General features: G+C 42.9%; 1 protein-coding gene across 1 annotated transcript in view; it reads left to right on the plus strand.

Annotated features, from left to right (window-relative positions):
• Positions 1 to 15,046, plus strand: part of MYO5B (myosin VB) — a 149,716-nt gene extending 134,670 nt beyond the window's left edge. The window contains exons 29-38 of the mRNA XM_075019778.1: positions 2,109 to 2,307; positions 3,136 to 3,229; positions 4,436 to 4,579; positions 5,686 to 5,837; positions 6,182 to 6,271; positions 8,482 to 8,632; positions 9,789 to 10,074; positions 11,218 to 11,392; positions 12,324 to 12,404; positions 13,165 to 15,046. Of these exons, the coding sequence (XP_074875879.1) occupies positions 2,109 to 2,307; positions 3,136 to 3,229; positions 4,436 to 4,579; positions 5,686 to 5,837; positions 6,182 to 6,271; positions 8,482 to 8,632; positions 9,789 to 10,074; positions 11,218 to 11,392; positions 12,324 to 12,404; positions 13,165 to 13,317 (1,525 nt within the window). The 3' untranslated portion in view covers positions 13,318 to 15,046. The remainder of the gene's footprint in view (positions 1 to 2,108; positions 2,308 to 3,135; positions 3,230 to 4,435; positions 4,580 to 5,685; positions 5,838 to 6,181; positions 6,272 to 8,481; positions 8,633 to 9,788; positions 10,075 to 11,217; positions 11,393 to 12,323; positions 12,405 to 13,164) is intronic.
• The last annotated feature ends 706 nt before the right edge of the window (positions 15,047 to 15,752 follow it).

Raw genomic sequence — 15,752 nt, forward strand, 5'->3', positions numbered from 1 at the left:
ATTTTTAAAAAAAGATGAAATGAGCTGATGAAGGACACTATAGAGAGGAAAAATTAAAATAAACTTTTGTATCAAGTAGTCTAAAGCAGTCACATCTAGAGGGATCAGAGTAAAACCAGAGAATAACAGGGATGATTAATTTGTTTTTCAAAGCAATGTAGGAACCCAAGTTTGTAGGAGGAGTGTGTTTTTCTGAGGGTGGCTCATGGTTAATCCGAACCCACGTGAAGAAATAAAATGAAAATTAAGTACTAAATACTTATTTCATGGTGGGCCTGTATTTTCCAAGCCTATTAAGAATATAACTCCTGACAACATGATTATGAGGCTGAGTGTATTATTGGCCACGTTTCTATAGCTGGAAAATATCCTCTTCTTACTTTTGCTAGAAAATGGGAGTAGAGATTGGGTTGTTTAGATCTTGTAAAAATGACAACAGAAAACCAAACTGGGAAACGATTAATGCTTTTCGTCCAGAAATCTTCCACAGAAAGCATGTGTTCTTTTATGCAAGCCTTAAAAAAACAAACCACAAAACAACAAAAAAACCTCCCTGCTTAACAGTTCACAGGTGTGAATGTCCATGAATTTCCCAGTGGACCCAACAGAGTTGTAGCTTTTTTCCCCACTGGCACAGCTCCGTGTCTGTGCGTGTCCTGGGTAAATGCTAAGCTATTGACACCAGAATCTTCCTCATCTTTGAGGATTGCTGTTTGGATCCCATGCCAGAAGAGATGAAGCCCCTGAGCCCCGTGTGTGGCTCTCCGTAGCTCTACCCAGGAGAGCACATCCACGAGTTACAGCTCAGGAAGTGGGCTCGGATATCCCTCTGGGTCATTCCTCCTATTTGCCACCATCGCCATGTATAGTCTGGGACTAATGCTTTGCAGTTTGTGGCTTGATATCCTTTTCTCGGAGTCCTCATCCCTTCTGGAGTCACTTATTTCAAGCTTCTGGAGAGAGCTGGTGGGCTAACGAGATTTCCTTAAAAAAATCAGTTATTGTGTCCCTTGCCAGGTTTGTCAGCATCCCCATCAGCCTGGGTGTGTGCAGGAGGGCAGTTAACATCTCAGTGATGAATCATTCTTCCACTGGATTAATGAAGGCATTCTGGTTTTAGTAAATAGCTGGCTAATGGACTAAATAAATGTCTACCGTTTAGCTCAGCATTTCCCCTCACCCCAGGGTTGTCCTTGTGCACAGGGCTCAGGGCAGGGCTGGAAGGAGACCTGCTGTAGGGAAAGGTGGGTAGTAGAGGGTGGCAGGGCAAATCACTGGAGAAAAAATTGGGTACCCGCCTAAAAGTGGGAGAAGGACTGGTTTTGGTGACTTCTGTCAGCTGTGTTTCATGGTGTTAGTATTTTTATGTTGTGGAGTACAAGGAAACAAGTCTTTTTGCCCCTGCTTCAAGAGTCCTGGTGAAGTCAGGAGTGGTGATGGACGCTGAGAGCAGGAACTGATCACGGTGACAGAGAATTGCCTTGTGCGTAGTTTTCTGCAGGTAGTTTATGAATTAAAATTGAGATATATGGGAATATACTTCTTCTTAAGCAAAGATAAATAGCAGCTCTACAAACAGCTAGAAGGAATGAAGGGTTTCAGCTTCTTTCTGCCTTGAAATTCCCAGCAGTAGCAAAGCTGTGGTAGTCCAGCCAAATGGCGTCATTTGCAACGCAGTTCAGTTTTCAAGAGTAAGAACTGATGTTTGAAAGCGGGTGAGCGCAAGAACAAATGCCCTTCAAGCTGAGCTTTTGAAAAAAAAAAACCTGCAGGTGTTGATCTGCACTGCTTTCATGCCATGCATTTGCTTTTTGCCAATGGGAAGAGTAAAGTTTGTGATACAGTTACAGAAAAAAGGGAGCTCTTGGAATTTTTTTTTCTCCCTTTTATTTAAAAAAAAAACCCAAACAAAAAACCAAACTTTTGATCTCATGTCTCTAATTTCAAAAGTATTTAATCTGCAGTATAGCCAATGACAGACTAATATGGCAATAATAGCCATAAGCAGGCCTTTGCATGTGTCAGTTTTGTAGGGAGGTTGACTGGGAACATCTCCCAGGCTGGCTGACTTTGAAGGGTCTAAACTCAACTGGTGGTCCTTTTCTCAGGTTGCTGGAAGCACAACTCCAGGATCAGAGGAGAGAGCATGAGGAGGAGGTAGAAGCTCTGAAAAACCAGGTGGATGCAATGAAAGAAGAGCTGGAGAAACAGCAGCAGGCTTTCCTGCAGACCCTGCAGCTGTCTCCGGAGGCCCAGGTGGAGTTTGGACTTCAGCAAGAAATTACACGTCTCACCAATGAAAATCTGGTAAGAAGCTGTACTGAAAACACAGCCTAAGGAAGAGGGGAAAAGAAATGGGTTGAGAGAAAAGAGATAGGAAATGGGGAGGGGAGGGGAAGGCACTGGGGTCTCTTCCACCTAAACTCTCCACAGGATCCTTCTGCATCTTCTACTGGGGCATTTGGGAGTGTTGGTACTTGGCTTTGAGCTGTTGTTCAGTGGCTAGGGCTCTTGTGACTCCCTAGGTACTTTTTTTTTTTAAGCCTGCCTACTTTGTGGCTCTGCCTGCCAAATGAGATTGCTGAAGTCGCTGGGGACCCCATCCTCTTTAATTATGTACAAAGACAACACAATCCTTCTTCTTACTTGCATTTATCTGGGATGTGGGGGGCAGTTGCCACTCTGAAGAGTTATCCTGACTGATCATAAATTTTCCTTTTCTCACTTCCTCTATCTGTGTGCAAAGTCTGGAGTGAATATTGGCCCCTCCTAAGTTCAGGTGAGGGCTTTCTTGCCTTTTTCAACAACTCTAGTATCTAAATAGTGTTGGAACCATTTAAATATGATTAACAGCCAGGAGTAAAAATGCTTCTGGGGGTGTGTTGTGAGTATTGCCTGCTGTGTAGGCTACTTCTAGAAAAAGCAGGCACGCAACATCCACAGTCTTTGCAGTGTAGGTAAGGGTCTCTCTGAGCAATCCAGAAATAACACGGCTCTTCTTCTACCAGGATGCTCACACCGTGCACTAGTGGTGCATAGACCAGGCTGCCGAGTGACTCCAGCCTCAGACTCACCCAAAATGAGTTGTTCTTGGGTTTAATTTTTTTTTAACCCAATGCGTCTTCTGTTTTTCAGGATCTTAAAGAATTGCTAGAGAAGTTAGAAAAGAATGAAAAGAAGTTGAAGAAGCAGCTGAAGATTTACATGAAGAAGGTCCAGGATTTTGAAGGTGACTTGGCTGGTGGTAGACATTGGGGTGGGGAACAGCACTCTGGTTTCCCTTCTTTGGCCAGCCTTGGAGAGCTGCAGGTTTTTCTCTTTTTCTTTCTATTAAAGTAAGATTTGGTCGCTCTGGGCACTGAACTAGCAGTGAGCTCATCATTTGCATGACAGCAGGGAACCAAAAGTCCAAATGAAGGTCCTGGGTCATCCTTAGGCTGTCTTTGAGCAAGGACAGCTGTGCTGCTGTAGCTTTAGCTTGTTAATGTGGTTGAACGTGGCAAATTTGGAAGAGTGTCCACGAAGTGATGGAGGGAAGTGCTTGCTAGAAGTGTTGGTCTGATGCTTGGTGTACCAGGGTTTGGAGGGTATTTAAAGAACCCTTTTTGCTTTCATTGCTGTCAGTGCGGTGACTGAAGCAGAGATATAGAGAGGAGACCAGTGGCTAGCAGGCAGCTGCTCTGATTGGGCAATTTTGAGGTGGAATTAAGACCACTTAGGATTAAAATATATATGTATATTCTACTTGATCAGAAAACACCACAAATATGACATCTGTGTTGTATGGAAGGAGCTTCCCATTCTCTGGAGGTGCCGTGATTAATCACATAACCTTGTTGTCATGAGCTAATTTTTGAAAACTAGGCATTAAGTGAAATTAAGCTGAATTAACTGGAGGGTTTCCATGGCTAGCAAGGCTGGTCTCTGTCAGTGTAATTTGCATGCAGCAGGCTGCTGTTTACTGCAGTACTTGCACACTGGTCTCTCCTGTTATATTAAACTTTTATAGAAGCACAACGCTCAATGGTGTGCCACTGCGGTTCTTCAGCTTTACAGCCAGCCAGAAGATGTGATGCTTAGGTATTTTTTTCATTGCCTGGCTATTTTTTTTTCCCTTCTGTGAAAATGATACACTAAAAGGCTTCCCATAGGGTTACTGCCTTCTAGCTTCTGGCTCCTTGGAAAATGAAAAATGATTTCATCTTTTCTTCTTTAGGTCCAACTTTTGCACTTTCTTTCATTCAGAGTCAGAACTACTGCTGACTGGTAATTCAAGACCTGGTTCTTTATATTTTTCTAAGTCTGTTGAAGCTGATGACATTATTGGAAATTTAATATATAATGCTTTGACTTAGTGTCTGCTGTAAGGCCAATGGAGGACGTGAATAGCTGTCAATCACCAGGTACCACCTTTCATACTCTTTTCTCTTCACAGCATCACAAGTCACGGTACCGGCGGAGAGGAGGCAGCATGAGCGTAACATGCAAGTTGTTGTCCAGAGGAAGGAGAAAGATTTTCAGGGCATGCTGGAATATTATAAAGAAGATGAGCCACTCCTTATCCGAAACCTCGTTACAGGTGAGGAACTTGCTCTGCTCCTGCACCTGGCTGTTCCTTCTCTTGCATGGGAGATCTCAAGATAGGCAAGTAAGTCTTCTCAAATTAATCCCTTCTGGGGCCGCATGTTTGTGGTGATGGCAATTTTGGTAGGTAAAGCGGCGCAGTACTAAGCAGGTATACCAGCATGAGTGGGATCCTTAGGGACAGCAAAAAATGGAAAATGTAAAAAGGAGGCTGTAGTTTTTAGAGCAGGCAGTAACTTGCTGGGCTTCATACAATGTGGTAGTAGATGGGAAGGGGATAGCAAAGGCTAGACCATGGGGATTTTGCACAGCAATGGAACAAAGGTAGTTTGTTTTATGAGATAATAACAGACTTGTGAGCTCTCTTACGCTGGAAGGTCTGATCAAAATTGTTGCAGCATCACCTTATTCAACGCTGTTAAAGAAGTCACGCTTCCCTGGCTAAGTGTAGTATTTACCATCACTCTCTAACCCCAGCAGAGTCTAGTGAGAATCTAAGAAGTATTCAAAGAGCAGTGCTACCCCATTGCTGTGGTCTTTGAAGTTCCCCTAATGGGACAGGCTCTTCTTTAGAGGCTGCAAATTCCCACAACTGCTATTAGGACTCAGTATCTTGAGGGCAAGAGTGATTTACTATGTCATGAATTTAGAGGGGGGGGTGGTTTATAACCTGTGAGAGGTATTCCTGAAAGCTTCAGGGAGCTTTTCTAAGGTTATTTGTGTGCTGCTTGGGTAGGCTTTTACATGGCAAAGATCTAGTGCTACCTGTGCATCCGTACGGTGTAATGGGATAGTGTGTCAAACTTCAGTGCAGACAGTGCTACCCTCCCGAGCCCTAGTGCTGCAGCTCTTCTGCTTTGGCTGGCTCCAGCAGGTCTGTCTGTCCTGCAGTTGGACCTCTGGTTCTGTGTCTGTGCTGCAGGGAGGGATGCAAGTTGCAGAGCTGAAGTCTCAGCTTCCCCAAGGCTGCGGGGAGAGGGGTTTGCCTGGGTACATCTCCAGCTTTAGTGTTCCCGGCTTCACCTGGCAGTTGGTGAATTTTAAGAGGATTTTTTTAATTAAAAAAAAAAAAACAAACAAAAAACAACCCAAACCTTCTAGATCTCAAGCCACAGGCAGTGTCTGCTACTGTTCCCTGCCTTCCTGCTTACATCCTCTACATGTGCATCAGACACGCGGATTACATCAACGATGACCAGAAAGTGCACTCCTTGCTCACCTCCACCATCAACGGGATTAAGAAGGTCCTGAAGGTAGGTATCTCTTTTCTCTTCTCTTGGGGTTCAGATGGTGTATGATGGTAATAACCACGTCAAAGTGTGTGATATTCAGCACTCGTCGTGATTTTCAAGCCCACTCACTCTCCTAGCTTCCCTTTTTAGAAGAACAAGGAGAATTATGATCTTAGCAATAAAACTGCTTGCATTTACAGATTATAAAAACAAATGTTTGCAGGGGACAAATGGCTAATACTGCCCATCTGCAGAGAGACAGCTTCCTGAATCTAGGTGGGGAAACTCAAAATCACACTGTCTCGCTATGCCAGCAACCCCCACTGAAGAGGGGGGTCTCACACGTTTTAATTTTGCTTCTCCAGAAACACAACGATGATTTTCAGATGACATCGTTTTGGCTGGCCAATACGTGTCGCCTCCTGCACTGTTTAAAGCAGTACAGCGGAGACGCGGTAAGAAACTCGTCACTGATCTAGAGTGTGTTGGCATTCCTTCAGGAATGGTTGGTCTTCAGGTCTTCTGGGTCTAGTGGCTTCCCTCTGGCTATGACATGGGGTCATCTCTGACTTTCCTTGCTTGTTAATTGGATATAACATGAGGCAGCTCCTAGAGTCATGGAATAGTTTGGGTTGGAAGGAATCTTTGAAGGTCATCTCATCCAACCCCCCTGTCATGAGCAGGAACATCTTCCACCAGGTCAGGTTGCTCAGAGCCCTGTCCAGCCTGACCTGGAATGTTCCCAGGGATGGGGCATCCACCACCTCTCTGGGAAACCTCTCCCAGTGTCTCACCACCCGCATCGTTAAACATTTCTTCCTTATATCTCACCTGAACTAGACCAGAGGTTCATGGGGCATTGCAGTGAGACAAGACATTTGAGAGCTGAAACCAGGACACAACACACAACAGAATATTTTGAATTTCATAGCCAACCATGCGCTTTGATTTGTCTGAACAGGGGCTTTCTTTCTGGAAGGCTGTTCCCCTGGTTTTAGTAGGTCCCACAATTTTTCACTAAGCAAGATTTTCAGAGGAAAACCATTCCAAATCTTGCAGTTTTATTCTGCACATTTCTACTGTGGTTTTTTTTTCCTGTTCTGTTCAACTAGTTCAAAATAACCACACTTTGAGACAACAAAAATGCATAATTATAATGTAAGATTTGGGAAGGAAATCCTCTCATTTCTTGCCACCTCAGTAATGTTTCATAAGTTGAAATAAGTTTTATTATAGCCGATCTCTTCTGACAAAGTCAGATCATCACAGTCCTCTTAGTACATTACACGCTGCCATCCTTATAGCCATGTGTTCTGGGTATTAAAATTTTCAACAGAGCCAAAGTATATCGTTTCTCATTTAGTCTTGATTTGTGTTAGATATATTGAGCAGTCAAGCTTTAAGAATAAAGAGAAAAAATTTCATGGAATCAAATAAACTATTCGGAGCATTCACAAGATAATGACTGGCGTGTAAAATCTCAGTGCTGGACTTTCAAGATTTAAATTGAAAAGAAAAATAGTTTAGATCATACTTACTAATAGTTATGCTCCTTTTGCCCTCTTCTGCCTGGGTAACAATGTTACATTTAAAGAAAATCCTCCCCAGAAAACCAACAGGGTAAAAAAAAAAAACAACAAACCCAAACTTAAATTTCGCATACTTTGCTTTGATTTACTGTATTAAATGAACCAGGTATTTGCAAATTCAGTTGATAATTTGGTGCAAAAAACAGAGGGGAAAAATTGTTCTGAGCAGTTTCTAAAATACTGTTATCTTTAGTTTGAAATCCAAGCTATTTTTGAGAAAATGGGTTTAAAAGAAAATCCCAAACTAAATGCAATTTTGCAGTGCAAGGGGCACAACAGTTTTTCATTGGTCAGGAAAATGGAGAAATTCTGAAGTCAGCTCAAATTGTACATGTTGTATTTTTACCCTTTGCTAGTCAGCAAGCAAGAAAAGAAGTTGTTGCATGGTTCTCATTTTGACACCAAATTGATAAGACTGTGTGAACAGGCAATTAAATTAATTAATGTGTTAATTACAAAATTAAGTTAGATCATATTTGCTTCTGCCAGCAAAACTGGCATTAATGTCTGAGCCCAGAACTCAGGGCTACAGCATCTATTTGCAGGATCTGAAATCAGCTGCTTCTCCATCAAAAGGCAGGGAATAAATTCAGTTACTTGGAGAGATTTCTGAACTTCACATCAGCTTAAAATGTTGTCAAAGCATATAGCACGTGGTTATTTTTTTTCCCTAAAATATTAATCTCAAGATATGTGGTTTCCCATAAATAATTGCGACTCACAGGGATGAACAAATAGCTAAAAAAAGTTTCTCAGGGACTAAAATGTCTTTTTCTAGTTCATATATGTTGCAGTTAATACAGATGTTGCTCCTTGCTAAAGTTAAAATGAAAAACTTATCACTTAATGATGCTTTTCTTCAAAAAGCAGCCCTCTAGTAATAATTTATGAACAAATGGCTGAGTAAATCAAAGGAGATATACGAGTCTTGATCTTTTCTATAGTAGACTAAGAATGTACTTTGGTAACATATCTGGATATCTTGTACTCTAAGGTGTTTTTTTAATGCAGTTATTTTACTGGACTATAAATAGGTGGAATAATGAAACCAGGTGTCTTAATCTCCTTCTGTTCAGGGTTTCATGACACAAAACACACCTAAGCAGAATGAGCACTGTCTGAAGAACTTTGATCTGACCGAATACCGCCAGGTGCTGAGCCACCTCTCTATCCAGATTTATCAGCAGCTCATTAAGATAGCAGAGGGCATACTCCAACCCATGATCGGTAAGTTCACAGCACATTAGCTTTTAGGAGGGTATTTTTTTTTTCTGTAATTATCTACTCTGAGTGTTTTTCAGACCTTTGTGTGGTGCTAGCATGACTCGTCCCCAAAGGAAAAGCCTGTAGTTGGCAAAGAGGCGTATGTTACAAAAAGAGTCTTGGTTTGGAGCAGGTCCTCTTGTTAGCGGTGACCTGGAGTTAGGGAGACAGACCTGGATGAGTTTTTTTATTTTCCCCCATGATAGAAACTAATAGGGATGAGGTTTTTTTCCCCCATGATAGAAGATACCTCCTTCCTTTCTGTTGGGGAGGTAGTGACAGAGGTGAGGTGGTGCTGGTGGGTCCGTAGCAACAGCATTCCCCTCCAGACCAGGTTCACGGTTAAGCTTTTTATGGGTGGAAGTGTGCGTTATGAGGGAGGAGGAGAACTGGGAAGAGGAAAAAGAAACTAATGAAGACCTTGTTTTGAAAGGGTGAGTCAGTATGAGAAGAGTTGCCTCCTCAGCTAAAGCTGTCCTCCTCCTTGCTAAGCTAATTGAGGGGCTGTTCTCAGTGCTTTATATTTTTCTAGCTGCTGGTGTTTTCCTTTGGCTCCCAGCCTGGACTCCTCTGTATCTGGGACTCTTTCCCTTTGCCCTCCAAATGTCATTGCACAAATCCTGGCTGTATCTGACGGCATCACTGCCTACCATCGCTTCATGTTCCTCCTGCTCCTTGCAGAAAGTTGTCCGTTCCTCTATCAGTTAGGCTGTTAGAATGTTATTGCTTTTAATCTATCTTCATTTCTCTCAATCCTTTGAACCAATTAATCACTTTAACGGCAGAATTTAAGGCTCTGTGGTGGGTATAGAGGGAGAATTGATTACAGGTCAAAGGAGAGCTGTTCCCTGTTTCTGCAGCGTGGTAAGTGATTTCTGTGTAGTAACACCAAGGGAAAAAAAGTGTGATCCTACAGATATTTTGTGTGCTTCAACAATTTTGTATTATCACAGTAAACTAGCAATTCATGGACCTGTCCTGCTTTCAGAGCTCTCAGCATCCATCGTGTTGCATCAGTGAGGCTGCTGCATGTTTATGACTGCTCACGGAGGGGTTCTTACCTCTAGTGACTAGTAGGTGGATGCAGACTTTTTTAGCTCATTTTTTCCCCCTTTATCAGTGTCTGCGGTGTTGGAAAATGAGAGTATCCAGGGGCTTTCCGGTGTCAAACCGATGGGCTACAGGAATCGCTCCTCCAGCATGGCAGATGGCGACAGCTCCTACAGCCTAGACGCAATCATTCGCCAGCTGAACACGTTCCACAGCATCATGTGTGACCAGGGGCTGGACCCAGAGATCGTGCAGCAGGTCTTCAAGCAGCTCTTCTACATGATCAACGCGGTTGCCCTGAACAACCTCCTGCTGAGGAAGGATGTCTGCTCCTGGAGCACGGGCATGCAGCTAAGGTGGGACGGGGGCTTGGGGCGGAGATGTACCTGCTTAAGGAAGTTTTATTAACTTCATAAGGTGGTGGAAAATAGGAAAATAAAATGCAACGGTGTAAGTAAGGGGAGAAATTGGATTCAGCAGGAGACTGATGCAGTGGCAGTTAAAGCTAACCCCCAGTGAGTAATGCCTGTGCAGTGCAGTTTGCTGTGCAGCTTGTGAATTAAATGTATGGTACAGTAATTATCTCTGGGGTGGCCTTTCCCCAGCTTTTCCTCACCCAGCCTGAGTGTGAAGGTTGCACAGCCCAAAGACTACACCAGGTGATGTAGGATGGATTGAACACGGGGATGGAGAAGTCTCCGTGGTTCTCTCCTGCTGCTGTGTCTGCTGGTTTTAATGTAGCAAGTGTTGTAGTGTCAAAGGCTCCGGTTCTGCAGGTGCATCTTAAAGCCAAACCCCTGTTGCTGCGTGCAGTGCCTCTGGCCTCTCGTGAGCTGCAGGCAAGTGGCAGCACGGATTTCTGCTGGGCTGGGATCAGGGGCGCGTGTGCCCCATCGCCATCTTAGCGTGGTGTTGTAATAAGGACTGAAATTTGAAATGACAGCTAGTGCAAACCTGCCAGAAAGGGCTCATGAATATTTATCAGCCCTGGCATAAATCTATCAACTTACTTCTCGGTGTAAATGATTTAAACCTTGCTTTTGCTATCCTTTCCCCTTCCCATAGTGGATCCTTTGCATGCTGCCCTTGAGCCTGGGAGTGGGCACAGGCAAAGGCATTTTTTGTGTAGATAATTTTCAGAGGTACTTGGGTACCTTGCAGGATTTTGTTAGCTTTTAAAAGCTTGTTAAAAGCTTAATTTTAATTGACTTTTGAAACTTGAACAAATCTGAATGGTTTAGAAAAGCACATCCCTTGTGCTGTTCAGCTGTTACATGGCTCATCTGTTTCTAAGGTACATAGAGTATAAGTTTTGCTTTGAGCTGTTGAGTATTAAGCTTTGGTCTGGTTGTCTCTTGCCATGTGTATCACAAATATGCATCACAAAAAGCCACACGTACCAGTACTGCAACACACCTTGAGTCTCGTAGAGGATTTTTGAGATGCTACGTCTTATCTCTTGGCGCTCAGCTCGCATCTTGTCTTGGTTGCTTACCCAGGTTTAACATAAGCCAGCTGGAGGAATGGCTGCGTGGGAAGAATCTGCAGCAGAGTGGAGCAGCACAAACTTTGGAGCCCTTGATTCAAGCAGCACAGCTTCTGCAGCTGAAAAAGAAAACCTCGGAAGATGCTGAGGCCATCTGCTCCTTGTGCACATCGCTCACGACCCAGCAGGTAGGGAGCAGGGCAGAGACGTACACCAGAGGCTACTGATAATTAAAGGAGTGGGAAAGGGTGGTCAGCGTGCCATTCCCACCATGGGGACAACTTGGTCCTTTTCAAGACTGATGTTAGGTACGTGACCCCTGTCAGAGACAGTCGCCACGGTGGCTCCTCTCTTACAGTGCCACTGATGGTTCTGGAGCTCCAGAAATCCACAAAGATGAAACCCAGCCCTGAGGAGTTCATGATACAAGTCAGACACTTGGGATTTTAAACCTACCTGTTGCCTTTTGCCAGGGTCTAACCTGGTTAGGTGTCCAGGATGCCCACCCAAGATTTGGAGTGGGAGGTTGAGAGTTGCCCACCTAGGCTGGCTGCATCTGACCTTAAACTTTGAGACTCCATTCAAAGAGGATATAAACTCATGTTTTTTGCTGCTGGATTGCCTGGCCTTCATTTGATAATGCCGAAGGAAGGGAGAAGTGAGAGGTGTGAGCTGATCTCCAGTGGTTCTTGGAGATCCTTTCTCCTCTGTCTCCATCTCCCTGTCTTGAATGTGTGTTCCTGAGAGAAGCCAAGGAAGGAGCAGGAGTGAAGGAGCATCGGGAGAGGTGTTGTAGAGGTGACATCAGAAGTAATGGGAAGCGGTCACCCGTGTCACCGTGTGCCAACCGAGTGGAGTCCCTGTATAAATCTGTTGTTCAAGTCTATTCCCAATTTACAAATGCTGCCCTAAGAAGTGACTCTGAGAGGTCCATAGAGGCTTACCATACCTTAGAGCAGGCAAAGGAACACCAGGATGATACTTGTGCTACTTCTGCCTCTCAGTAGTGTCATGGAAGACTTATTACGGCCATATCAAGACAAACTGTTAGCGGTGCTTTGTATTCTGGAAAAGTTTAGCTTCTTTTAACTGCCTGTAATCCTATTTTGTTTTCAACAGATTGTAAAGATACTTAATCTCTACACTCCTGTGAATGAGTTTGAAGAACGTGTGACAGTAGCTTTCATACGAGACATACAGGTAAATTAAAGGGCTGTGAAGTGGAGGAGTTAGTACTAATGACATCTATATTAAATCATTACTAACTCTGGCATTTTGTAGTAAGCATGCTGCTGCATGTTGTCCTGGATTTAGTGCTCTGCATGTGCACATGCTTACTTGCAACATACAGCTGCAGGGATAACCAGGCTGTTAATCACAAAGAGCACCTAAGTTCCCAGCTCTGCTAATCCAATGCTCTTTAGCAGCAACGCAACGCAGAAGTAAGGTTGCAGGAGTCAGTGAAGCATCGGTGAAATGGAGTTATTTCTGAGATACAAGGCAGAGATTGGCAACTAAAGGAAAAATAAATAAAAGAAAACTGAACATCTTTTAATGCTCGCAAAGAGGAGGGAGGAAAAGGAAACAAATGCATTCAACTACTCTTAGAATATGTCTCCATCGCTGAGTGGTTGAATCAAAAGTGCTCTGCTGCTATCATGGAGCACTGCTCTTGCTGTGTGAGGGGGTCATGTTGTTTCCAAGTCCTGTGTCTTGCTTCATGGTCATGTAGAAAACATAGCCAGGTTCTTCTGAAGCAGTGTTTCCTACAGTCTATGTGGAAGTTGCTGTAAATATTTGCTCAGAGGATGGCTGCTGCAATAGGGAACAAAATAGTTCTCACTGTTTTTTGCAGTATCGCTAAAATTGTGTACATTCTCAAATTTTTTATGTTAAACATGACAAATGCAAAGAAAAGGCAACAACTGATACTAAATTTGTTTTCTCCCACACCTCATAGATGCACTTGCAAGAACGAAATGACCCTCCACAGCTGCTGTTAGACTTCAAGCACATGTTCCCAGTTTTGTTCCCCTTCAACCCATCCTCCATAACCATGGACTCTATTCATCTCCCTGCTTCTCTCAACTTGGAATTTCTCCATAAAGTCTGAAGAAAGTACAAATAAGCCCACCTCTCCTACTCAGAGACCTCCAGCAAAGAAAGAAAAATCACGAAAGGAATTTAAGGAGCTCTTTAAATATGGACCAAACAGGTTTATGGAAGAACCAATACACAGTAATAAATGGATGCTAAACTGTACAGTAAAAGAGAGACTGATCTGTATGTGATTTTTTTTTTTTGGTAATTTGCAGCTCAGAATAAGGATACTTGAAATGTAGATTTATTTTTTACTGTTTGATTTTATGTTGACTTAGTTCAAAGCCCATAATCATCTCCAAAAGCCACTAACAAAAAAGAATGGTGAGTGGGAGGCAACTTAACTTGGATCTTCATAGGTGTCTATGAAGAAATGACAGTTAAATCAAAAACAAAATCTGAGGCACTTATGCTGCCTTGAAGGATGTGTAATTTGTCTAATAGCTAGGTGGTTTTGTATGTGTTAATAACGGGACATGCAATTCTGCCTCCTGTTCTTGCTAGTAACTGTATTGTGATAGCGAGTTGAGAAAGTAAATTGCAGAAGGTGCAACTACCTATTTATCACGCCGGTTAAGGTAACGGGCTTGGACGCTGCTTGTTTCCACTGACGTGGAATTTGTCACAAATTCTATGTTTGAGACATGCTGTTGCTCCTCCTAACTACATCCAGTGCATCTGCTTCATGGGAGTTCAAACAAATTGGCGGTTTGGACTTTCTTCCATTACCAAGTTTACATTAGTGACTTGCAAAGGTTTTGTCCTAGTGAAATAATCTCGAGACAAGGGACTGCCTTAGGCCTCCTGCTTCTAGTATAGACGAGCATCATCCTGATCCATAGTGTTGGCTCTCCCTGTGCTTTTAAAAGCCAAAAACTTTCATCTGGTGGCTACTGAGGTTCTTAGACCTCTTACGTGGCCTGTATCAGAATCTCATGCATAGGTAAGACATGCTAATGCAACCCAGTTTAATATTTGGGTCCCCAGTCCTACTTAGGTTCGGTGAGTTAGTCCTAGCCATAGCAGTCCACGGAAAAACTCTATTCAGTTCAATAGCCATCCGAAATGTTACCAGTCATGCAAATGCAGGGTTTAGATAAATGAAGAATACTTAAAGAAAAAAAAGAGTTTTAAAACAAAAGGGAATGGATAAGCAATGAAATGTTTTAAGACAAAAAAATTTTAAGATAGTGTGTTAGTAATGTAAGCCATTTCTTTAAGAGTGAACACGAACTCTTTGTCTACAACAAGCTTAACGGAATAATTGCAATCAATTCAAATTCTGTTAGGATTTTTTTTAAGCTAACTTATAAATTAAGACAAACCAATCCTCTGACCTCGCGAGGTAGATGTTGAAAGGGGCCAGCCACTCACAAAAGCAGCCATTGATTTTTCTCGGTACGACACGTTGACTTCTCGGTTACTGCAGAGAGCCACCCTCCTTGCTGAGAAGGGGGAAAGGTGGGTTCCCGAGGCTGAGTGATGTTGTACAAAGACCCTGATGGTGATGCTTCTGCCATGGCTCAGCATGCCAAAATGCAACGAAGGTGTCTGGCAGCAGCGAAAGCCCCGCTCATCTTAGCGCTGGGAGCATGTCGCCCTTTCTACTTCCATAGTGGTCTCGTCTAAGGAGATCTTAACTTACCTGCTTTTGTGGTTGCCGTTCCTGAAGTCTCAGCAATTCCGCGGTGATTAAGAGCTTTCAGAAAAACCTCTCTGCATCTGACTACTTTGAGTTGGTGTAAATCATATCCAAACAGCACATTTATGACCAGGTACCCTGTCTGCTCAGAGGATTAAAATAGAATGTGAAGTCTCTTAAAGATAGACTACATCCCACCATGCTGCAGTCACCTTTTTAGGTAAGGAGTGTGTTTTGATTTAAACATGGTGTATATAATCTATGTATATACAAACTGTAATAGTCCTGTATGTACTATATATGTATATTACTATCCAGAAAGCACATTTTTAAAGAAAAAGTTGAGTGCTGTGAAGAATTATTTCAAATGGACTATGGTTTAGTACAGCTGTTACCAGTGAAGGACAGACTTAAGGCCATTTCCTAGGGAGAAGTTATCTTTTCCCCTAACCGTCACCCAACTAACGATAGAAGAAAATGTATTGCTTGTATAGTACCAGCACTACCTCCAAACGACAGTCCTTGAGCACTTGCATCTACTACGTGTATTCAGTAGTGCCTTCATCTCCCCTTCATATACACTAAGGATAACGCCACCATTTTGCTGTCTGTGCCCAGCAAGCCCATGCTCTTCTGCCACTTGCTCAGCTATATTTTTTATTTATCGTACCTACCTCTTTTCACGTTTGCAAATGAATGTTTTTGCAATGCTCTGTATTTAATTTTTTTAATGGTAGCTTATCCCTTTTTTCCACACTATAGCAGTCATTACAGTTTAAAAATAATTCAAAGCAGAATTCAGTCTT

This window comes from Buteo buteo, chromosome Z (genome assembly GCF_964188355.1).
Source record: "Buteo buteo chromosome Z, bButBut1.hap1.1, whole genome shotgun sequence".
Lineage (NCBI taxonomy): Eukaryota > Metazoa > Chordata > Aves > Accipitriformes > Accipitridae > Buteo > Buteo buteo.